Below are 24,909 nucleotides of genomic sequence, written 5' to 3'. Positions count from 1 at the left end.
AGGCCTCAGCCTCGAATTTTGCGGGCAGCGGGGCGGCGGCGGCGGCGGCGCGGGAGCGCCATATAAAATGATCAACTTCTAAATTGGTGGCTCTGCTGAAGAGTATGACACCAAAATTCGAGGCAGAGGCCTTAGAGCCGGAACCCCGATAAACCCGTTAAGTAGTCTGCAGCTCCGGTCCTTTTCTCTTGATAAGAAAACTATTATTATCTAAGTATATATGTTGCTGTAGGATCAATTTACATCTACATAATCTGGCGTAAGGTGACCAATACATATACGCCACCCACATACCACGGTGACCAATACATATATTGTACCATGTTTAGTAAATAAACACTCTGAACGGACTAAGATTTGGAACTGGAACTGGAAGTTACTGTGGCGCCACACAGTAACTTTTATTCAGCTTAAAATTACCTATCCAATGATGTAACATACATAGCTATTGGAAGTGGGACGAGATTTCATAGAAACTGGCATCCTCGTTTACGTAGGTACGTATAAACGTGCTCCCACACAGCAGTTATATAACGTTATACAACATTGTGTAACATTTATAATAGCATGTAACATACTCTACAACCACTGTTATAATTTGTTTAAACACAAATGTTATTGTTACACATTGTTGTATAACGTTATATAACCGCTGTGTGGGAGCACCTTAATAGTGACTTTTATAGCAAAATGTACCTATACAATACTTATTATACTCTTTGGTCTAATGCGATTGTGAATAGACTATACAATATTCATAATGCACAGATGTAGGTATAGTCTAGAGAAAAACAATAATTTACCTCCTTCTTAATTCTACGATTAAAAAAACAGACGTCACTTTTGTAATTAGAATTACGTTTAGAGAAATTTTGAGAGTATATTTACATAATTAAACCATGGAAATAACATATTTATTTATTTTGTAAATAACATCTAAATGAATAAAGTCATTTATTTTCAACAGAATTTTACTTTATAAACACCTCCTTGCCAGGTAAGTACTTGTTATTCTTCTTAATCTAGGATCTTGGTGGTCTTTTAACGTACCTGTCATTCGTTTCTGAAATTATGAGTCTAAATTATTGCCAAACTTAGAACAGATTCCATGTTAATCCTAAAATTTGACATTGGATATCACAAAGATATACGTACCACCGTAAGCTAACTACTCAGGTTTCAGACTTGTGTGTACAGTACCCTTACTATAAGCTTGCTCTATGTTTAAAGTAATCTAAACGAGAATACGTTCGACACGACTGATTGGCCAGCCCGAATAAACTAACCAATCAGAGTACCCAACGCGCTCTCGTTGGGTACTCTGATTGGTCGTTGTTGTTTAAACGTAAAGCAAACTCGTACTAAGGCTACAGTAGTATCATCATATAGTGTTCTATAGTATTAACTGTAACTGCCTTAAAATAAAGACTATTTTCCTTCGCAGCGCACAAAGCAATGTCCAAACCTATAGATATAGATAAACCAAAATGGGACCAGAGTACATACGCGGGCCGTGCCAAACATTTCCTTCTTCTTACGAACCCAATAAACTGTTTAGCTAGTGATGATGACTTGGATATGGCTAAAAGGATTATTGACGAATACAGGTTCGTTTATCATATTTACTTAACTGAATTTTATTTTACCCATGACCTCCTTCAAGTTGAGCCACCTTTCTGTAATTATTCATCGTCTTCATTGGTTCGAAGCGTATTGGGGAAAATGTTTTCTGTGGGTCCGTGGTATCACAGAGTATCACTCCGCTCGAGCATTTTTGTCGAAGCATGGCCCTCCCACTTATGAGCGGCCGCAAGCTTCAATATCCTAGTGTGAGAGAACCATGAATGGACCGGCTCGACCGGAGTGATACACAGCCTCACAGACCGATGTGAAATAACGCTTGCGTTGTGTTACGCTTACTCACCTTCCCGATCCCTGATTCCTCAACAACCCTTAAATTCCTAACCCCCAAAAGGCTGGCAACGCACTTCTAACGCCTCTGGTGTTTCTGGTATCCATGGGCGGGGGCGATTGCTTACCAGCAAGTGATCCTTCTGCTCGATTACCGGCTTGTACCATACAAAAATATATTATATTGTATTTTATTTTAGGAAAACAAAAGTAATGCCAAAAGGTTACAATGAGGAAAAGTTATGGGCAGCTAAATACCTGTACGACAGTGCATTTCACCCAGACACAGGCGAGAAGATGCTTAGAGTCGGTCGTATGTCGGCGCAGGCGCCTATGAACACAGTGATCACAGGGTGTAAGTACGTTACTGCAATAATCAAGCAAATTTAAGGTTGTAATAATTATAATGAACCGGCTTGTGGTTCTTTTTGATCACGCTAGGTGCATTGGTTACAGTTACATTCCCATTAATATAATATGAGTGTTAAATCCCTCTTCATCAATATATTTCACCCTATACATTGAAGCGGTTTTAATGTCTTTTGGAAGGATTGTTTTTCGAAGAAAGTTAACAAGAACTTTGTTTAACTGTAATGAAGCTTTTGATAGACTTGTTTTAAACTCTACGTCTACTGACTGCAGTTAAGACCTCTCAATAAAATTCTAAATTGTTATAGTTTTTTACAATAGTTTGAAATGTTTTACTTTTTCTCAGGTATGGTAACTTTCTATAAAACAAAGCCAGCCATTATGTTTTGGCAGTGGTTGAATCAGACGTTTAACGCCATAGTTAATTACACCAATCGGTCAGGAGACGCCGTTATCACTACGAAGTAAGATTTTTATATTTTATACTTTATGTACATTACAAAGGTGGACTTAATGCCAATTTGGCATTCTCTACCAGTCAACCTTGGGGTGATGCAGACAGACAACAGTAGGTGTAATAACAAGCTTGTGTTGAAAAATTATAACAGATTCTTAGTATTCAGTTTCTTTCAGTACAATCGCCATACTTGGATACAAATCCATAATTTCCTTAAGATCTAAACGACAATATTATGAAATTAATATTGTAGAATTCCTCTTTCTTTTAACGTTTGCGTATTTGGTTTTTGTTTAGGTAAATATCAGACTATCGTGAGACGTACTAAATTACTAAAATCACGTTCTCACGTAAATTAATGGAGAAAAGCTTTCTATAACTTGAAAGTCTGCGCACGCTACTTATGATGAAGAGTAGTACTGTGACTCGAAAGTGCTTATTCTCCATTAATTTACGTGAGTAAATCGTGATTTTTAGTTAAATATCAGCCTGTACACTATTCTACTGGTAGGCAAAGATCGCTTTTCTTACGCAGAAGCATTGATCATTGACCATCGTGCTTACTCAAGACTACACATTGTCTCTTGGCAGGCTTCAAACCCCCCCATGTCCCTCATGCTGGAGTAGCAGGCACTTTGAAGCCCATTAAACTCCACACTGCTACTTCTTATGATTAACCAGACATTGTCTGTCACCATAAAAAGTATGAGGTGGAACTAAGTTAATTCATTTAAGCCTAATTTTTTTCTTTCACCATGGCAGGCAGTTGTTTGCATCGTATTGTGCAGCTTGTGGTGGTGCTCTGTCTACGGCTTTGTACCTCAACAATAAAGTTAAGGTAGGACTTAATTATAAGACTTGGACATAGAACACTGAATAAGGTTTCACTAAGATAGTATTAGTTGCAACATCACGCCTTTTTTTGGCAGGGATGCACATTACGGCACGTAATGCTGCTATACAATGTACACCCACATTGCACCATTTGTGTTATAAGTCCCATTGCCATATACTGAGCACAATTCCAGATTACGTGCTAGGTACTACTGAGATATTTTCGAATAACCGGAAAAAGCCTGGTAATACTTTGCCCGGCCCGGGAATCAAACCGGAGACCTCTTGTCCAGCAGTCGCACTTGCGACCACTCTGCCAACGAAGCAGTCAGTATAATAAATATATCAGTATACTATAATTTATACTAAGAATCGGGCATAAAACATTAAATGAGGTTTCACTAAGATAGTATAATTTGTAGGGCATGAATCCAGTGTTCGCGCGGTTGGTGCCCTTCGCAGCAGTATGCGGCGCTAACTTCATCAATATCCCCATGATGAGGAGCAAGTTCGTACCATGTTTACTAAGTAGAAGGTTTGCCATAATCCCACCCTTGGTAGGCAGTGTGGATACGGGTACTGCAATTGGTTAGGGGACGCTGTTGTTCACCTCGAATTGTATGATCTCAGTTTTCAACATACTTCACTTGGTTTAATATTTAATATCGTGGTCACCTGGCTGTAGGCAAGTCTTATAGCTAGGCATAGGCATGTGCCGTAACATGCGTTGTACGTTATAACGTACCTCTGCTCCGGAGCCCCCACGGTATACCGTGGGTATTATGTTGGTGCCCCCAACGGGTGTTGAGGCTGGTCACCGGGGTAGTTTTAGTGAGGTAAAAATCCCACACTCCCTAGTCTTTTATTCACAAAAAGCTAGACGCCTTCTGAAGATTTCTCCCTGTCATAAAAAAACCAAGTCCTATAGACGGTAAATAATTTCGAAGTCGACAACAAAATTCGAATTTACGTGTATCCATATAGGTCTTGTAATTACACCTATTTCAGGATAAATAAATGTGTAAAAGTAACATCCACTTTCCACCAGTTATCTATATGAGTCTTTGTAACCTATTGACAGCTGATATTGTTGACAGCGGTTGGTCTTCCGTAGTACATTTCACACTTCGGGGGGTTATTAAATTCAGCATCCAATTAATGATATAGTGAGCCAAGCAAAGAAGATATAGTAGTTTGCATATTTATTTGCAGTGAGCTAATAAACGGAACGCCTGTATTTGCACCAGAGGGCCAGAGAGTTGGTGACTCTAAAGTCGCTGCTCGTACAGGGATTCTTCTCGTGTGCATATCTCGAGTGGCGATGGCCCTTCCGGGCTTAAGTAAGTAAATGCAACTTCATTATAATCTTGAACATTAATATCAATATAATAATATCCAGTTTGATACTGAACAAAGCTCTTACAAATCTTTAGAAGCGGCAGGTTAAATAATCACCACGGTTGGATCATTCTAATGAGGATCTTTGATGGTGTACCAAAATTAGAATGTGCTGATTACAATTTTGGTAGACCATCAAACATCCTCAACAGCTATTGACACTCCACTGCTGAACTATGAGCTTCCTCTACATAAGAGGATTCTGTAATAGTTTAATTTTGGACATCTGTATCTCTGCCTGTGTGAAAGTGCGCGTGATACCTCGTCGAACAGTTACGTGAGTAAGCCGATAACATAATAATTAGGTTCTCTTCTTTTTCCAGCTCTGGTCCCGATTATAACAAATACGGCAGTACAGAAAGGCTTATTCTGCCACTACCCAATGGCCGTCATACCATTCCAAATAGCTCTTGTGTCCATTTGTGTCACCTTGGCTACACCACTCGGCTGCGCTTTTTTCGAGCAGAAAGCTACTTTGAGTATTGATAGTGTAGAAAAACCTATAAAGGTACCTACATTTTATTTTGTTAATGCTCTCTTTTCTCAGATCACTGCTGTTTTTGGGTTAACTCTCGTGAAACATATTTTGTATAATAATAATTATCATAATTCATGTTGCAATAATTTGACTAGTTTCGTGCCGTGCTAGGTCTCATATTCATGAGCAGCACTTTTCGTGAGGATATGACGCGGCAAGAATTTTCTAAAATCTAATTTAAGTACTAAACTATTTCCAATAATAATATGTGTACATCGTACAGTGCCATAATATGCACCTCTGCCTACCCCTACCGGGATAGAAAATGTGACGATTTATATGTAAGTATTTCAAATCAATTAATTATTTTTCAGGACAATGCAATTAAGTTATCACCAAAGATAAAAACAGTTTATTACAACAAAGGTTTATGAGGAGTAAACCAGTATATCGCATAATTTTACCAAGTTGATAACGACGGTGTTGCTGCCAACTGTATTTACTGGTACCTACCCATAGACTATGTGGGTCGCACTGGTACTCTTTTAACGAAGACCAGCAACGTTTGTTCATGTCTATATCATAAAAAGCAAGTTGTCACTCGTGCCTTGTTTATGGGACAAGGATTTCGAAGTAACGAGCAGAAACTTAATTCTGGAATTAATGGCTACCTTGAACGACCTTTGTATTAGAATCGGTTGATACAAGAACCCTTAATAATTAAAAAATTTTAATTAATTATTGTTGTAGAACTTTTTGATAGAGATGAAACGGATATCTGGTAACTATCTGGTATCCGGGGTATCTGTCCTGGCTACTATCCGGTCAGATACCGGATAGTAGCGCACCGCGCGTTTCCCGCGACACCGTTCGCGTTGAATTCTTTACGCCTTGAATTATTTTCTTTACGTCTATATCGCGCTTTTCCTTGGGAATACAAAATTTTCTCCTTTCTCATTGTCTAATCTATCTCTATACCAAATTACAGCAAAATCTGTTCTGTAGTTTAGGCGTGCTTGTAACGAGTTAAGCGGCCGAATATTTGGTCGCCGGATTTCTGGCGCTCCGGTCTCGATGCTAACCGAATATCCGGTATCGGACCGAATCACTATCCGTTTCATCCCTACTTTTTATTATAATTTACACTTTTTCTATGTAATAATAGGGTTTTGAACATTTCTTGATTTGTAAATTCTTATTTATGCAAGGATTGGTTACATTTTGGTCTCATTTTAACATGGGTTCTATTAATAAATTAGCAGGCAGCATTAAAAGCAGCCTGGGGCAGACCCCGTCAAACATTTTGTTAGTTATTTGGGACGAGCGAGACGGACGAGTTAGGCCGTCTGCAGACAAATTTTAAACTTATAAAATGTTAAGGCGTTCATTGCAGGGTTGTATAATGCACCTATTAAGAGTATTTCTTTGCATATTTCGTCAAATAAATGATTATATTTTAACTATTAAAACTACCAATGTGTATATCCCTTCAAAGTGTAGGTATACTGATTTTCTGATTTTGTAAGACATGTGTAATTATGTAGTCGACTTATTTACATTAGTTACCTTAGTGGTGCTTCAGTGTTTTGAGACAAATTAAATATTTTTATTGAGTTTAAAGCCGTTGTTTTAATTTGTTTACTAAAATTTCATGGCGCTCCATAGGCGCTGTCTCCTCGAGTGATAAATACTCGCAATGAGTACGTACTTATATCGTTGGCTAATCAACTGGCGTATCGTCATGACTAATAACGGAAGCGTGTGCGCGAAGACTTGTAGCAAAGAGCTGTGATTTCAAATACCGTTGAAAACGATGTGAAAACCAGTACGATAATAAAATTGTAGGTATGATGAAGCTTAAAAGACAAGGTATTAAAATAGAAAAAAAAACATTCAGACATTATGGCATAAACAATTTCAACTGTCACTGTCACAATATTTCTTTGTCAAGTGTGAAATGTCAAATAAATCAAAATGCTTGGAGCCGTGATTGCTTACAAAATGCTTTATTTTTAATAAACGATGAAATAAATACATCATAATGTACAACCTTAAGACGTGTGTGGTGTGTTTTAGCGCTAATGTTAAATTAATAAGTTTAAACAGTTGTAAATTACGACAAGAATTTCAATTAATTTCTGGCATCAAGGTATGCATTGTTTATTTCCGCTACGGTCATCATAATAATACGAATATTGTCGTCAAATCTTCCGCTGGGTATAATTTAACTATTTTTCAATTTACAGACGCGTCTCGAGGGTGGTATGCCGGATTATTTATGCTACCAATGCACAGCTCTTGTGAGAAAATTCGTAAAGTTTAGGAGTAGATGCCAACGTGCTCATTATGCTTTAAAAGAAATTTTAAACAGAAATAATGAGGTAGATGGCGAGTACTTATGATTATCTGCAAATTTAATGGTTAGACTACTAACAGCTATTTAAAAAAATGTTTTTTTCTGCATTACAGATTAACGAAACAAATCTTTTAAATTTAGATCGTAACCTCCTTGATATAATGCCGCCCCTTTCCTTTATGAACCCAAATAAGCCACATTATGAACAAGTAAAATTCCAATGGAAAAAACAGAACCGCATCGATTGGTGCAATACTACCAAAACGGATATTCATGTAGTTCACTGCAGCACACTCACTGTTGATGACACTTTTAATGAAGTCACCAACACAGAGGCTTTAGAATTCACCGAAGATAAAATTAAAAGAGATATTGACGATGTAGCACAAGAACAAATAAATATAGAATACGAAGTGCCCAAAAATGAGTCACAAAATTTTGATAATAACACTACTGACGATGTTGACATGGCTGATTCATTCTTGGACAATGATCACATGGGCAGTGACAATGAGCAAGATCTTACAAATTTGTCACTGTTTAAAGTTGAGAGTACCGAAGTGGATGGTAGTGCGATGGACGAAGAGTATGCTACGTTAGTACCGATATCTGTCAAAGAGGCTAAGGCTGTAATAGAGATATACAAGATGTTCACTCAGGGCAAATATCATTGTAAGATATGCAACAAAGCCTACAACAATGAGGAACGCATGAATGTACACTTACGTATGCATGACAAGGTTAGTAAAGCATATAAAAATGTACTTTAGAATAAGTATATTAAGGTAGAAATTTATTTATTTATTTTATGCACTTAAGTAGTACCGTGGTAGATATAAGGCTTTAGATCTGATACATACAATAATAATTATATTTATTAAATTTACTAATTTCTCTTTACTTATAGTTCTACCATCTAAACAAGATTTTTCCTTTCAGCATGTAAGCGGTAACTTCTATTGTGGACTCTGTCGATATTACTATAAGACTGAGTTTCTATTGAAAACTCATATGACTGAAAAACATCTGTACAAATACATTTGTAGGAAATGTCCTGAAGTCAGCTTTGATAGGTAAGTTATTGACTAAACTATAGTAAACTTTCATTGTAACTAATTTAAATAAACTAATACACAATTAATATTTATCCAAATCTAAGTCCTCTATATTCCGTCTGATCTTCTTGATTTGACTGACCACACGATTGATGCGATCGCTGGGCTACCGGTTGCTGCGTAACGTGTAGCGGGTGTGTTCAATTCCCGCACGAAGCAACTCTTTGTGTGATCCACGAATTGTTGGTCTGGGTCATGTGTTTCAAACAGGAGAAAATCTAAAAGGTATTTAAAAATATTAAAATACTTATTGCTTACTTCTTTATTTAATATTTCCAGAACATCAGCGAAACAACACTACATATGGACACATTTACAAAATGGTAGCAAAAAAGATGCAAACTGGTACGAATCTAGACCGAAGTGGATAAAGACTAGAGGGGGGAGACGGGTGAAAGGTGTGGTTACTCTCAAACCAGTGAGGAAAATCAGTAAACTGCCCGAAGACTTCCTCGTTTACTCTCCCATAGGTCACGAAGAACAGTACACACTCATACAGGAACGGCAAAAGTCACGGAACTATCAGGAAGCCAAGTACCAATGTCATTTGTGCTATAGAGGGTTCAGACTACTACGGACTTATAATAAGCATATGAATAAACATGATCCTGTAAGTAAACTTTTTTAATATTTGCTTTACACTATTTTGTCCTGCGTCATGTGATAATAATTTGTGTATCACACAAAGATTTGTTCATTGCGAGAATCGAAACCGCGAGACGTTGTGATTGCCCAGCTACCGCGCCAACCGTACAGTCATATGTAATATCTATTTCACTATTGTCGCTATATCATATCTTATTGCAACATCACGCCTCTTAATCCCCGAAAGGGTAGGCAGAGGTGCACATTACGGCACGTAATGCCGCTATACAATGTACACCTACTTCTCACCATTTGTGTTATAAGTCCCATATAATAGGGGGTGAGCCTTACCATTTTCGAAAATCCGAAAAAAAGCCCAGTAATACTTTACCCGATCCGGGAATCGAACCCCGATACACCTTGTCCGGGAGTCGCACTTGTGACCAATAGATCAACGAGGCATATCATATCTTCTCCATGTGAAATGAAGTCGGTAAAAAGGCCTTTGTTCCGCTGTGTGCACTTATAGGATATAATGATGATGATTTTTTTTTTTTTATTCTACTTATATTTGTTCTCCACGCGCTCTTAGTCCGTGCCCTTGTCGCACATTTTTTTACAATAAATCTAATCAATATTGTACCTGAGATGATGATGACTTGTATGCATGTATGTAGCTTCACTAGAGGACTGACCGACACAGACGTTATTAACACCATTACTTTGACGAATAAAAAAAAAATTTTGACTTTGACTTTGCATGTTGCAGGCGCACGCCGGTCCGCTGCAATGCGACATCTGTAAGCTGCACTTCAAAGACCAACGGAAGCTGTACAAGCATATGAACATCACGCATCTCTTCAAGTATTCCTGCCAGCTCTGCAGTTACGTTTGTTGTAATAGGTATTTATTGTTTTTCTCTAACTTCTTCTCTTTTGACAAACCAACAGAGGGAACACCTTATGGTAAGCAATTACCGCCGCCCAAGGACACCCGAAATACTAGAGGATTTGCGAGTGCATTGTCGACCGTTTGGGGGTTAGGAATTTAAGGGTTGTTCGGGAATTGGGGATTGAGGATTGAGAAGAGGATAATTAGGCTTCCGGTGAACTCACTCACACAACGCAAGCGTTGTTTCACGTCGGTTTTCTGTGAGGCCGTGGTGTCACTCCGGTCGAGCCGGCCCATTCGCCACTGCTTAACTATTTTAATTCATAAGAATGGTTTGTCATCACAATATGGAAATTGTTTCCTATACTATCTGTTATTATTATTAGGGACGGAATTGTAACTGGTATATTTTTTAATTTACAGAGGTCAAGCACACATGCATTATAGATGGCACAAGAATGTCACTTACGAATGTCCTCATTGCAAGAAAAAGTTCATGTAAGTCTTGCTACTTGCTAATATTATGCTAACTCGCTTATATTATGTATTAACTACTCCCTCGCGATTTCACCCGTTACCCGTGTCCTATTGATCATAGGATGATGTTTTATAGCCTATAAACTTCTACTAGCGGCTTTGCCTGCGTTGCCGTGGCATATAAGACATAGGTCTTATTCCAGACCACAATCTACCCCTGTTCCAAATTTCATCTCAATCCGTTCAGTGGTTTTAACGTGAAGGAGCAACAAAGAAACTTTTTCATTTATAATAAGGTTTAGTAGGATTCTTCATTCTTTAACAGTTAATAAAGCATATTATTGCATGTTACAGGAAAGCGTCAACGCGTCTCACTCACATAAGAATAAAACATCCGTCCATGTGTTTGTGCACTATTTGCGGGCACAGTTTTGTAAGCGATTCTGGACTCTATTGTCATAAGCAAATAGCACATACTGAAGAGGTAAGTTTACTTCAATACTTTAATCTTTATCAACAACACTAGTTTTCATGATTTTTGACTGAAAGTTTGAATGAAAATCCGTGGCACGTAAACGTTCTCAAATAGCATACCTTTCCCGGCTCGGGCAAAATAATATTTACCTACTGGTGCCTGTAAATCCCACGTAAATGAAAGACGTCTTTTATATTACATAATTATCTACATATTTATTGTTATTTCTATTTCTTCTCCTTGTTTATGGAATAATATCTTTTGATTTATTTCGTTGCGGGATCCAAGACAGTCATTCATGTCCCTGTTCCTGGCGCACTTCAGTGTTCCGGTGTTTTCATAGTCGTATCTATTGTAGATCCTGGCGTACAGGAGTTGCAGCAGTACTGAGAGGTTGTCCTAATAAAAAAAATGTTACACTAGCCTGTCTTACCTGCGACTTCGTCTGCGTAGATTAGTCGCTTCGCAGATAATTTTGATAGCCTACAATGATAAACATGCAGCTTCCTAATAGTGAATCTCTTTACAACATGAGTATTGGTTGCAGGAGATAGAGCAGAGCAACAAGATGGTGGTGGACACGGCGGACCCGCACTACTGCGCCGACTGCGAGATCCAGTTCATGTCGTTCGCCGCGTTCAACACGCATCTCGGCAGCTCGTACAAACATGCTACCACTAACCTGTGAGTATCTTTCTCTTATCTGTCGTTTTGCTCTTCGCAGTGCGGTCGGGGTCACGTTGAGGCGGCGTAAACGAGCAGACGTACCAGAGGCGTTACAAGTGCGTTGCCGGCCTATTGGGGGTTAGGAATATTGTTGAAGGTTTTTGGAAGGGTTGCTGAATCGGGGATTGAGAAGAGGGGAATTGGGCCTCCAGTAACCTCACTCAAACAACGCAAGCGTTGTTTCACGTCGGTTTTCTGCGAGGCCGTGGTATCACTCCGGTCGAGCCATTTGTGCCGAAGCATGGCTCTCCCGTATTTGTATTGGAGGCGGATGTTGCTTTCCATCAAGCCGATCCAGTGCTATGAGTTTCAAACGCTTGTTTAACCCGTTGTATGCAGATCCACGTGAGACACAGAGTATTTTTTATTATGTCTCATATACCGGCAGTCAAATGGTTAAACTTAATGAATGGAAATTATACTGACAGTCCTGTGTTGAACATAAATCTCATATTATATTGAGTGTGCGTGTAATATTTCCAGTTCAATAAAGCCGCAGCGTCGCTCGAAGGCGGAGGACTCCCGCCCGCGCGGCCGGCCGCGGCGCGGGGCTTGTTCCGAGATCGTCAACAACGGACTCACCACCTCCAGCACTTGTGAAGTTGTACGTATTTATACATTAGTAAAGTTAATTATTACTTAACTACTAGCAAACCTGGCGGACTGCGTTCCGCCACCAATAATTTTCCCCTGTAAATTAAAAAAAAACCTGAATTTTCTTTGCTATAAACCTTACGGAGCCCGAGACCTTTCCAACGAATGCAAAACCGTGGAAATCGGTTCGTGCGTTCTGGAGTTATAGCGTCAGGAAGGAAAACCCGACTTATTTTTATATAATAGATGTTCGCTTCCATTCACGGGACCACAGGGTCCCGGACCTTTGTAAAGTGTACGAGGAGCCAAAGCCGGCGATTATCCCTGCATGCACTATGGAAGTACACCAAAGGACAATCGCCGGCTGATGCAGGACTATTGTGAGATATGGAAGAAAATGATTGGGTGTGAGTGGCTAATGGACTGGTAAATATGGTATCTATGGAATACTATGGCCCCTGCCCGATATGATGATAATGATCACTATTGAAAAATACTATTATTAACTACTATTATTATTACTTGGTTCGCTTCCATTCACGGGACCACAGGGTCCCGGACCTTTGGAAGGCGTACGAGGAGCCAAAGCCAACTCGCAGAGGCCCGTTGAACAATTTTAATCTAAATGTAATGGCACATCATTATTATTAATTATTATTAACTAGCGCTTCGCACAGAAGACACGAAAATTCAAGTACTTCTTGATTGGTTGTTTTACAAACAAACAGTGTGACTCGTTCACGCGACCGAGCACGCTGCTCATGAATAAGAGTCCCGTTGTAACTTGAAACTAGTCGAGCTTATCTCGAACTTTTCACTTGAGTACCTAAATCGGTATTTTTAATTCAAAAAGTCTAAAGTCATAATTATTTATTTCGAATAGACCAGGAAGGCACTTTTGAACGTCAAAGCAAATATAATAATATTATAAAGAAAAATAAGTTATCTTACTATGTCTCACGACATAATAACTTATTATTATTTATATAATCTTCCGGTCCGCGGTCGCCACTCAGTCACCTTCCTGGCCCAGCGGCCATCAGTCCTCCGAGCGACGTGACCTGCCCATTGCCACTTCAGCCCACATATTTTGAAAGCTATAAACACATATATATTCCGCGGACCGGAAGACGCAGCGTGGGCAGACCTCTCACTAGGTGGACTGACGACATCGTCAGAGTGGCGGGGAGCCAGTGGATGCAGGTGGCGACTTGTCGTTCTACGTGGAGGACTAAGGGGGAGGCCTTTGTACAGCAGTGGACGTCTCTCGGCTGATGATGATGATTTATATAATATGCGTTTGTTTGTCAGTGCGGCAAGTTCCTGTGCAACGACGTGCAGGCCCGCAAGCACTACGAGGCGGAGCACCCCGACACCGAGTACCTCAAGCGGTACATGTGCGACGTCTGTGGACACACCACCCGGGTATGAACCCCACACCTTACTATATACTCCGGCACCCCGACACCGAGTACCTCAAGCGGTACATGTGCGACGTCTGTGGACACACCACCCGGGTATGAACCCCACTCCTTACTATATACTCACTATACTTACTATATACTCCGGCACCCCGACACCGAGTACCTCAAGCGGTACATGTGCGACGTCTGTGGACACACCACCCGGGTATGAACCCCACTCCTTACTATATACTCACTATACTTACTATATACTCCGGCACCCCGACACCGAGTACCTCAAGCGGTACATGTGCGACGTCTGTGGACACACCACCCGGGTATGAACCCCACTCCTTACTATATACTCACTATACTTACTATATACTCACTATACTTACTATATACTCACTATACTTACTATATACTCACTATACTTACTATATACTCACTATACTTACTATATACTCCGGCACCCCGACACCGAGTACCTCAAGCGGTACATGTGCGACGTCTGTGGACACACCACCCGGGTATGAACCCCACTCCTTACTATATACTCACTATACTTACTATATACTCCGGCACCCCGACACCGAGTACCTCAAGCGGTACATGTGCGACGTCTGTGGTCACACCACCCGGTATATACACTGGCACCCCGACACGGAGTACCTCAAGCGGTACATGTGCGACGTCTGTGGACACACCACCCGGGTATGAACCCCACTCCTTACTATATACTCACTATACTTACTATATACTCCGGCACCCCGACACTTACCTCAAGCGGTACATGTGCGACGTCTGTGGACACACCACCCGGGTATGAACCCCACTCCTTACTATATACTCACTATACTTACTATATACTCACTATACTTACTATATACTCACTATACTTACTATATACTCCCACACCCCGACACCGAGTACCTCAAGCGGTACATGTGCGACGTCTGTGGACACACCACCCGGGTATGAACCCTACACCTTACTCACTATACTTACTATACTTACTATATACTCCGGCACCCCGACACCGAGTACCTCAAGCGGTACATGTGCGACGTCTGTGGACACACCACCCGGGTATGAACCCCACTCCTTACTATATACTCACTATACTTACTATATACTCACTATACTTACTATATACTCCCACACCCCGACACCGAGTACCTCAAGCGGTACATGTGCGACGTCTGTGGACACACCACCCGGGTATGAACCCCACTCCTTACTATATACTCACTATACTTACTATATACTCACTATACTTACTATATACTCACTATACTTACTATATACTCACTATACTTACTATATACTCCGGCACCCCGACACCGAGTACCTCAAGCGGTACATGTGCGACGTCTGTGGACACACCACCCGGGTATGAACCCCACTCCTTACTATATACTCACTATACTTACTATATACTCACTATACTTACTATATACTCCCACACCCCGACACCGAGTACCTCAAGCGGTACATGTGTGACGTCTGTGGACACACCACAAGGGTACGGACCCCACACTTTACTCACCTATATACTCACTACTCGCTACATGCCTCTACTAATAATAGGACCATCTAAGTGACGTTATTACTGTCAAATCCCGTCAAAGGAACAATGCTAATGGCGGAAATACACGCATGGCGCTGCTTTAGCCTGTGTTTCGCACTCCCGTTTCGTATCTTCAATCCTCTAGCCGCATCCTCAGTCTGTGTGTAATATAATATACATATCTCCCGCCTTGGGTGAGGCGAGAGGAAGTATCCAAGCCTTACTGACTACAAACCACCCCGATCCTACTACTGCTTTTCGAGCTAGAGCCCCGGTAAACGCTTATTGTAGTAGTGTTATTAGTGTCCATGGTACCGTTGCTTACCATAAGGTTATCCGGCCGGCCTCATCTAGTTATTTAAGAGATTGACGTGTAAAAGTGTTATTTTATAACCTATTTGCAAAATAAATATCATTTATCCGTCTGATCGTTTGCCCACAACTCTATTAATAAAATAAAAGGTATGAACCTGTCAAGATAATATATATTTAGGAATGATTTTAGAATGTTATGTTTTTGTTTCCAGCAATACGCGAACCTGATAGTGCACATGCGCACGCACACGAACGAGAAGCCGTACGGCTGCCCGCACTGCGACCGACGGTTCAACATGCCCAGCAACAGGGACCGACATCTTGTCGTGAGTTACTCGTTTTTACATAAAATCTATACTAATAATCTTCTACTGGTAGTTACACTTTTGTAGATACAATCTATACTAGTAATCTTTTACTGGTGGTTGTATAAGGCATTCCAATCAAAGCAGGCAGCACCAACAAAGGCAGTCCAATTTATCGAGAAAGGCATTAGATTCCTTTCAATAGGAACCGAGCAGCTAGTGAAACCACGCTGGATTAGCTAGTGATAATATAATATTGAAGTAGTTGTGGACCTAGGTGTGATGTGATTTCATCATTAACAGCCTATAGGTAAGTGGCCATTGCTGACCAGAGGCCTCTCTCTTCTCACACGGAGAAGGTTTGAGCATTATTCACTACGCTTGCTCAATGTGAGTTGGTGATTTCAAACTTATAATTAGAAGTTATAAGCCCAGGTTTCCTCACGATGTTTTCCGTCAACGTTTGTCAGTGGTGTTTAAATAATCTTAGAAAGTAAATTTAACTCGTAAAAAGTCACCGTTGCCGTTGGAAACATTCTATTATTTATAATTAAAACAAAAGAGTAAGTAAAACACGCAGCTTATATTTTCTCACACACAACGGAATACAGAGAACAGAGAGAGCATAGATAAAAAAAATATCATAAACCTGGACAAATGTTATTTTAGCCATAACTTATTATTCAGTGTTGTCACCAGATGGCGCTAGTACTTGAATTAAATATATTATTTCGATATCAATAAATAACACCCCCACTATATCGAAATAAAAGATAAAGAAATAACATAGAAACTTACAACTCAAAAGTGTACAAAGAACAAAATTAAATTTTTACAAGTCCCAAAGTTTCCATAAATTTATAATGTTTCGCCCTCGGCAAACCTTTCGTCAATAAATCAGCAGGCATCTGAGAAGTCCCAACATATTTAGTTTCAACAATCTCATTATCAATTACTTCTTTTATAAAATTATAACGTACATCTATATGTTTGGACCTCTTGTGAGACTGATGACTATTAGCAAGTTTTAACGCACTCTGGCTATCATTACACAAAATTATTTTATTACAAGACCCAACCATCTCAGTTTCTAATCTACGCAGATATATGGCCTCTCGACACGCTTCCGATAAAGCCATATATTCTGCTTCACAACTACTTAATGCCACTGTGCGTTGCTTTCTGCTTTCCCAAGAAACAGCAGACCCATTTTTTAGAAAACAAAAACCTGTATATGACCGTCTATCTAACGCGTCACTAGCCCAATCGGCGTCTACATAACCAATCAAATCCGCTGTTCTTTGGGAGTATTTCAAACAGTAATCCTTAGTCTTATACAAGTACCTTAGAACCCTTTTAACATAAGTAAAATGAACATCTGAATAGCAATTGTTAAACTGTGATAAGTAACTGACAGAGTATGCTATGTCTGGCCTAGTCAACACAGCAAGATACATTAAACATCCTATTAACCTTTGATAAGGAATATTATCTTTACACTCACTAGATTTTTCAACATTTAGTTTACATTCAATAGGTGTTTCTGCTGTGTGACAATCTGTCATGTTAAACTTTTGCATCAACTGCTCAATATAATGTTCCTGATCAAGAGTTACTACACAATTTTTTCTATCAACATTAACTCTCATTCCTAGATACTGTTTGACAACACCAAGATTTTTAATTTTAAATTTAGCACTTAAGGTGTCAATAAGTTTATTAGTTTCTGACTTTACATTTGAAAAAATAAGGAAATCGTCAACATAAAGACCAACTATCACCTTTTTACCATTTTTACAATCTTTTAAAAATGCACAAGGCTCAACTTCACTCTTCACATAACCTAAATTACATAAAGTTTCATTTACTCTATCATACCAGGCTAGAGAAGCCTGTTTTAGGCCATATATAGCTCTTTTTAATCTAAGAACCTTATTACAATCAACATTAGGAAAACATTCAGGTAATTGCATAAATATAGTTTCCTTTAAATGACCATTAAGAAATGCAGTAGTTACATCAAGATGAGTAATGTCCATATCAAGCTGTACACTCAATGCAAATAAATAACGTAAAGTTGAATGTCTTATAACAGGAGAGAATGTCTCGTCATAGTCCACACCAGGTCTTTGCGTAAATCCCTTCGCGACTAACCGTGCACGATATCTCACTTGTTTATCACAATATTTCTTTTTAAGAACCCACTTGCACTTCACTACTGTACCCGCACTAGGAGCATCTACCAACTCCCACGCATCATTTTCACTAAAACAGTCCAGTTCTCCCCTAATAGCACTCAACCACTGCTCTTTTTCTGGCCCTGCCAATGCTTCCTGTAGAGTCAGATCACAAGAATCATCCAACTCTACCACCGTAGATTCAGCACACATATTTGAATATCCATACCGGTCTGGTTTCTTCCGTAACCTGACAGGTTTTTGTTCATTTACATGTTCAAATTCACCTGATTCAGTAGATTCAGAACCTTCATGCTCACTTGGCAAATAAGTTACATCAGACTTGTCAACAGAACTCTCAATCATAGTATCTTCTGAATCACATGAAGATATGTCCCCCACTGAACCTAGGCTCTCTTCAGTGCTTTCTTTGTGTTCTGCAACAGGCATAGACACTTCTTCCATTACAATGACATCTCTACTAGTGCTGACCTTTTTAGTGATAGGACAATAAACTCTATATCCTTTTATGTCTTCTGGATAGCCTACAAGTATCTGCTCCTCTGACTTCTTGTCCCATTTTTGGCGCTTTTCCTTTGCCACATGTACCATGACACGGCTGCCAAAAATTCGCAGATGGCTTATATCTGGCTTACATCCTGTCCAGACTTCATAAGATGTTTTATTGTTCAATACTGGAAGTGCAGTACGGTTATGCAGGTAGACAGCTGTATTTGATGCTTCAGCCCAAAATTCTTTACCTAGCTTGGCATCAAATAATAGACACTTAGCCTTCTCAACTATAGTGCGATTGAAACGCTCTGACAGGCCATTTTGCTCCGGTGTGTAAGGATTTGACTTCTGGTGCAAAATGCCATTTTTACTCAAAAAATCATCAAAACTTCTGTTGCAAAATTCCTTCCCATTATCAGTGCGTAGTACTTTGATTTTTCTGTTCAACTGGTTCTCTACTTTCGCCTTATAATTCTGAAAGTGTTGAAAAGCTTCACCTTTTTGTTTCATGAAATATATGTATGTCATCCGACTATAATCATCAATGAACAAAATGAAATACCTGTTTCCACCAATTGATTCATTTTCCATTGGACCACATACATCACTGTGAACTATACCCAATAATTCACCACTTCTTGAACCAGCATGTCCAAAAGGAAGGCGTGACTGCTTGCCTTCACAGCAGACAATACATGAAGATTGGGAAACGTCACTTTTCTTCTCAAGTTCCATGCCACTCACTGCATCAGGCATCTTGTTTAAATACATGCTGTTTACATGGCCTAATCTCCGATGCCATGTATCTACAGATATAAAAGTTGCAGCCTGTGAAGTCTCAGGCCTTCGCAACTTGTAAACACCATTTGTTAATGACGCCATGGCGACCAACTGCTCATTTCGGTTGTAAATATTGCATCCACTGGTAGTAAACACCACTCGGTTACCTTTTCTAACCAACTGGCTGACAGATAATAAGTTTGTGGTTAACTTCGGCACACACAACACTCCTTCGACAATCACGTCGTATTCACTGTCGTCAGTAACCGTCGCAATTTGCACGTCACCTGAGCACTTCACGCTGAGCTTTTCCTCATTCGCCACAACAATCTCTTTAATAACATGTTCAGTCGAGACATTTTTCATCCATTTTTCGTTTGAGGTTAGGTGGGCGCTCGCTCCCGAATCAACATACCAATCATTTCTCGAAAAACTACCATTAAGAAAAACGGCATTGAATGCGTTTGTTTGTTTACGCACATTTGATTTGGTATTAGATGAATCCTTCTCAACAGTACATTGATTGCGATAATGGCCGGTTTGTTTACATTTATAACACCGCGGTACCTTCTTCGACTTTGACGTTTGCGAATGTCCATTGTCTTTGGTTCCGCCACTTCCGCCTTGACCGGAAGTGCTGCCAACCTTGTATTTTTTAAAACTTGCGAATGCCCCGCTAGCGTCGCCATCATTGTTTTCATCCAAATCCATTAACTTTGTCTTAATGGCGTCGGTGGTAATTGCGATCCCCGAATGCTCGATCGCCATTATCATTGGCGCATATTTATCTGTTAAGCCAGCTAACAATAGGCATCCGATCCACTCATCACTTATTGCGAAACCCGTTCCGCTTAACTTTTGCCCGGTTTCTACAAGTTGTGTCACATAACTTGTCATAGAACTGCTATTTTCGAGACGAATTGAGATAAGATTTCTCAATAAACTGATGCGTCTAGTAAAACCCGCATCATCGAATAAAGCTCTCAGCTTATTCCACAGCTCCAACGACGTTTTGACATCCTTTATGTGCACGTACAAGCTTGAGTCGATTGTGAGAATCAATTTAGCTTTAGTCCTTGCATCATCAGCGGCTTCTGTAATCTTCCCGGGAACTGGTTTTATGCAATGCTCCATGTTCTCCAAGACCAGAAAATTCTCCGCGGCAAAGCACCATTCAGTGTAATTTTCCCGCCCTTTTAGCTTGGGCACATTCACCAAGTAATTTGTCGACATATTTTTGTTTATCACTTGCTACCTACGCTAAAAACTGAACTAAACTGGAAATTACGACTGTCCCTAGCTAAATTATTGCCAAGCTGGGCCCATAACCTATTATTTATAATTAAAACAAAAGAGTAAGTAAAACACGCAGCTTATATTTTCTCACACACAACGGAATACAGAGGACAGAGAGAGCATAGATAAAAAAAAAATATTAGAAACTTGGACAAATGTTATTTTAGCCATAACCTAATTATTCAGTGTTACCACCAGATGGCGCTAGTACTTGAATTAAATATATTATTTCGATATCAATAAATAACACATTCGAACCCTCGTGTTTGAGAAGTGGGCGTCCTTAAACTCTAGGCCACCACGTCATTGCATGTGATGTGTTCATAAATGCACATAGAAGAAAATTATTGTCTTGGGGCCAAGAAAAAAGGAATTTCTTGGATATAAATCACCATGTAATGATAATTGCAGGTGCATACAGGCGAGAAGCGCTACCAGTGCCAGCACTGCAACCGTCGGTTCACGCAGAGCTCGGCCGTGAAGCTGCACATACAGACCGTGCACCTCAAGATACCCTACGCGCCATGGAACAAGAAGAACAGGAAGCGGCGCAAGGTACTCTCTAATCATACATACATACATAACGTCATTAACCTGTATCCCATGGGGGTAGGCAAAAACAATGGACCGCCATTACCGCCAATTTCTATGACTCTTACATATGTCTTTCGCTTCATCGACAATCTTTTCATGCAAGCTCGACTGCCTGGATCACCCACTGGGTATACAATGTGATAGGGGTGAGACTTCTAACCCGTTAAGGCTGAGTTCTACATCTAATTTTATGGACAGTACTCTCTACTCATTATTTTTTTAACCGACTTCAAAAAATTGAAGTTATCAATTTGACCTGTATGTATGTCCGCGATTGGTTGAAGAAATTTTGATGCGGTTTTCAGAAGTGGTTGTTCCATTTGATTTATATTAATCGACTTTTAAAAAGGAGGTTGAATTCGGATTTTTACGTAGTTTATTAAGAAGGAAAAAAAGGAGGTTGACTTTTTTGTGACGGATAAAATACCTGTGAACTCTGTTTTCCAACTTTGAACCTTATTGTTACAGGAATTAGAAACAGCCGGCATGTCGACGCCACTGACTCTGGCGCCGCCGCAGCACAAAATGGCCGCATACGACGCTCCCGCAGATTATCTTAACGCTTACATTACTTATAACGATGATTAACACTATAAACTAATCGATTACACACTCGAATCGATTCATAATCGATTCTTTTACTTAAAATAACAGATCTGGTACAATTCGATCTGTCAAATTGTATCGATTTATAATCGATTTTTCTTATCGAGTTGAAGCCAATAATCGTCTTTCGATTATAACAAAAATATGTAAGTAAATGGATTTTGAGGGCTTAGTACAACTTGACTTAATGGAGCCGGCCAATAAGTACCCTTAGTACGAGTTTGCTTTACGTTGAACGAAAACGAAACGAGAGCGCGTTCAGCCCTCTGATTGGCCGGCGCGGAAGAACCAACCAATCAGAACGTCGAACGCGCTTTCGTTTCGGTCTCGTTAAACGTAAAACGAACTCGTACTAAGACGTCTGATGAAATATAATCTTAATTTTGCTACTTAATTACTAAAAGGTTTCACAAATGTGAAGCCTTTTAACAATACATATAGATCTTTTAGTAGTCATATCGAATATTTATATGTGTCTTAGTTAAATGATTATTTTGCGGTCAAATAATGTAAATTAACTCATTTTGTATTCAGTATTACGTTTCATTCGATTATAAGTTAGAAATTACTTATTTATATACTCAAGAATAATATTAATAGTAGCAATAAATCAAAAAATCTACAAATCAATCAACAATATGGCATATGGCAATAGGCTCACCACCTATTACATGGGACTTACAACATAAATTCTGAAATGTGAGTGTACATTGGCATTATGTGCCAAAATGTGCACCTCTGCCTACCCCTTCGGGGATTAGAGGCGTGATGTTATAAAAAAAATATCTATCAATCAAAAAGTTTTAATTCAAAAAGCAATCAATGAGCCACATTAAAATAATTTTATTTGAATTATGTCCGTAATATTGTAAATAATGAATGGTATAATAATTATTACATATATAGCATTTATAAGCATTTTAATTGCCTTTTATAATTAATATTGAATTATAGTATGTATATTATTTTAAGTGTGCACTTTTCCAACGAATTTGGCAAAGAAGCAAACAATCAAAAATATTTTGATTAGTTGTTAAGACGACTACTGTACATGGAATTTAGATTTTTGGAATGGGCAAAGTAGTTAGAACTTGTGATCTTTCAGGACTTACGAAGTACTTTTAGTAATGAATGCACAGAATGCAGTTTCTTGCTCGTTCTTCTCCATTCGAAGCTACACTTTGAAACGAGCACCTAGCTTCACTGGCAGACTACTATTTATTTCTTTATTTGTTGACATTTCAAAGTACCTCTATACGGTTTAATTGCAATATTTTTTTGACTTTGACTTAGAATTTGCAAGGAACTTTTAGAACTTATGAAGATATGATTACCTCCTGTTCTAAAAGATTTAAAACTGACGAAATGTTTTGGCATCTAATATGTACAGTGTACAACTCTCTTTATCCATTTGAGGTAAGAAAAAGACATTAATGTCATACTCTTTAGTCTTAAATCTATTAACTTTCGTCAGTTAATAGAGTTCATTTTTACCTGGCACATTGTAGTGTACTTTGACAAAATTGTAAAAAAGAAATTATTTGCCCATTCTAGAATACTACGAACTAATTAACTCGTGACTATAAACCAATTGTCTGGACTAGATTGAAACATGTAACTAATTAATTATATTATAATGTATTTTCATAAATAATGAAATGAATCTGAATATTTTACTCTATAGAAATATATACTACATGTGTTTATTTATAAATTAGTGTAGTTTATTAAATTAAAGAGGTTAGGACATGTTATTTAAGGCCCTGTTTCAAGCACCTCTGTATGAGTTTTATTTAGTTTTGACTGACGAGTTATATCTATATCGTACGGTGTCCCACAGGGTTCGATATTGGGACCTATTCTGTGGAACATCGGTTACTACTGCGTCTTATGCAGGGAGGCAGCAATGTTGGCAACAAATCTCTTGCCGTAGCTTTGAGGACGCAATCGTGGTCAATTGAGCATGAACAGCTGTTGAATTCACAATAAATCACCTGTACCCTTAGTACGAGTTGCTTTACGTTTGGACGAGAGCGCGTTCGGCACCCTGATTAGTTGGTATATTCGAGCCGGCCAATCAGAGCACCGAATGCGCTCTCGTATCGATTATGTACTTTAAGCGTAAAACAAACTTATATACTGACATTTACTGTGAACGTTCGAAGGGCACTGGGGCTCGAATAAACCAACTAATCAGAGTGCCCAACGTGCTCTCGTTTCGATTACTTTAAACGTAAAACAAACTTATACTAAGGGTACTGACATTTATCGTGAACACTTAAAACTAGTATTGATTCGGTACTTAACAGGCAACGCCCAAGTTTATAGATGCAGCTAATATAATTTGATATATTATATGTTAGTTAAGCTATCAGAAACTTATCAGAGGTGCTCAGTCAGGCTCTTAAGAGATGCATGTGTTATGCAAATAATATTTATAATCATAAGTGTGAGATTTGTAGCGTGTTTATATTAGATATATAGTGAATTATAATAAGAGAATGTAATCGATCGATATAATATTATGCAATGATTTGTTTGCCTTGTAACTCTAATTGATAAGAATATTTTTAATACATAACATTATTCGTATTATTATGTTTTATTTTTATACCTGACTCTTTTTACTAGACTTGAATTCTTAAAAGTTAAATTGACCAACTTCAATTTATTCCAACACTTTA

General features: G+C 39.0%; 2 protein-coding genes and 2 long non-coding RNA genes across 7 annotated transcripts; 2 read left to right on the top strand and 2 right to left on the bottom strand.

Moving 5' to 3' along the window:
- The first annotated feature begins 20 nt into the window (after positions 1 to 20).
- On the top strand, positions 21 to 7,067 carry LOC118270800 (sideroflexin-1-3). Its single transcript, XM_035586580.2, has 9 exons — positions 21 to 997; positions 1,445 to 1,607; positions 2,112 to 2,266; positions 2,627 to 2,744; positions 3,500 to 3,575; positions 3,994 to 4,079; positions 4,784 to 4,911; positions 5,293 to 5,477; positions 5,822 to 7,067. Exons 2-9 carry the CDS (start codon positions 1,456 to 1,458, stop codon positions 5,879 to 5,881), a joined length of 960 nt encoding a protein of 319 aa, XP_035442473.1. The 5' UTR covers positions 21 to 997; positions 1,445 to 1,455; the 3' UTR covers positions 5,882 to 7,067.
- A 312-nt stretch (positions 7,068 to 7,379) lies between these two features.
- Positions 7,380 to 24,817, top strand: LOC118270646 (zinc finger protein 287). Of its 3 annotated transcripts, XM_050698007.1 has the most exons (14): positions 7,381 to 7,596; positions 7,694 to 7,828; positions 7,917 to 8,543; positions 8,743 to 8,876; positions 9,198 to 9,528; positions 10,273 to 10,406; positions 10,818 to 10,892; positions 11,226 to 11,355; positions 11,894 to 12,030; positions 12,556 to 12,676; positions 13,978 to 14,091; positions 16,167 to 16,280; positions 21,437 to 21,580; positions 22,088 to 24,817. In XM_050698007.1, the coding sequence occupies exons 1-14, from the start codon at positions 7,489 to 7,491 to the stop codon at positions 22,205 to 22,207; spliced, it is 2,424 nt and encodes an 807-aa protein (XP_050553964.1). In that variant the 5' UTR covers positions 7,381 to 7,488; the 3' UTR covers positions 22,208 to 24,817. The 3 variants fall into 3 exon arrangements, 2 of the variants coding, with proteins under 2 accessions (XP_050553964.1, XP_050553965.1); XM_050698008.1 differs by lacking the exon at positions 7,381 to 7,596 and having other exon boundaries at positions 7,695 to 7,835; XR_007705845.1 differs by lacking the exons at positions 21,437 to 21,580; positions 22,088 to 24,817 and having other exon boundaries at positions 7,380 to 7,596; positions 13,978 to 14,183.
- On the bottom strand, positions 14,415 to 15,513 carry LOC126911332 (uncharacterized). 2 transcript variants are annotated; one of them, XR_007705848.1, is made up of 3 exons: positions 15,421 to 15,513; positions 14,851 to 15,002; positions 14,415 to 14,669 (listed from the first exon to the last, which is right to left on the bottom strand). It is a non-coding gene; the product is annotated as an uncharacterized LOC126911332 (long non-coding RNA). The 2 variants fall into 2 exon arrangements; XR_007705847.1 differs by lacking the exon at positions 15,421 to 15,513 and adding an exon at positions 15,117 to 15,209.
- LOC126911333 (uncharacterized) lies at positions 16,822 to 21,421 on the bottom strand. Its single transcript, XR_007705850.1, has 2 exons — positions 21,173 to 21,421; positions 16,822 to 16,908 (listed from the first exon to the last, which is right to left on the bottom strand). It is a non-coding gene; the product is annotated as an uncharacterized LOC126911333 (long non-coding RNA).
- Positions 24,818 to 24,909: the final 92 nt, after the last annotated feature.

This window comes from Spodoptera frugiperda, chromosome 13 (genome assembly GCF_023101765.2).
Source record: "Spodoptera frugiperda isolate SF20-4 chromosome 13, AGI-APGP_CSIRO_Sfru_2.0, whole genome shotgun sequence".
Lineage (NCBI taxonomy): Eukaryota > Metazoa > Arthropoda > Insecta > Lepidoptera > Noctuidae > Spodoptera > Spodoptera frugiperda.
Note: the sequence above shows the minus strand (reverse complement) of the source record. Positions and strands in the feature narration are given on the sequence as shown.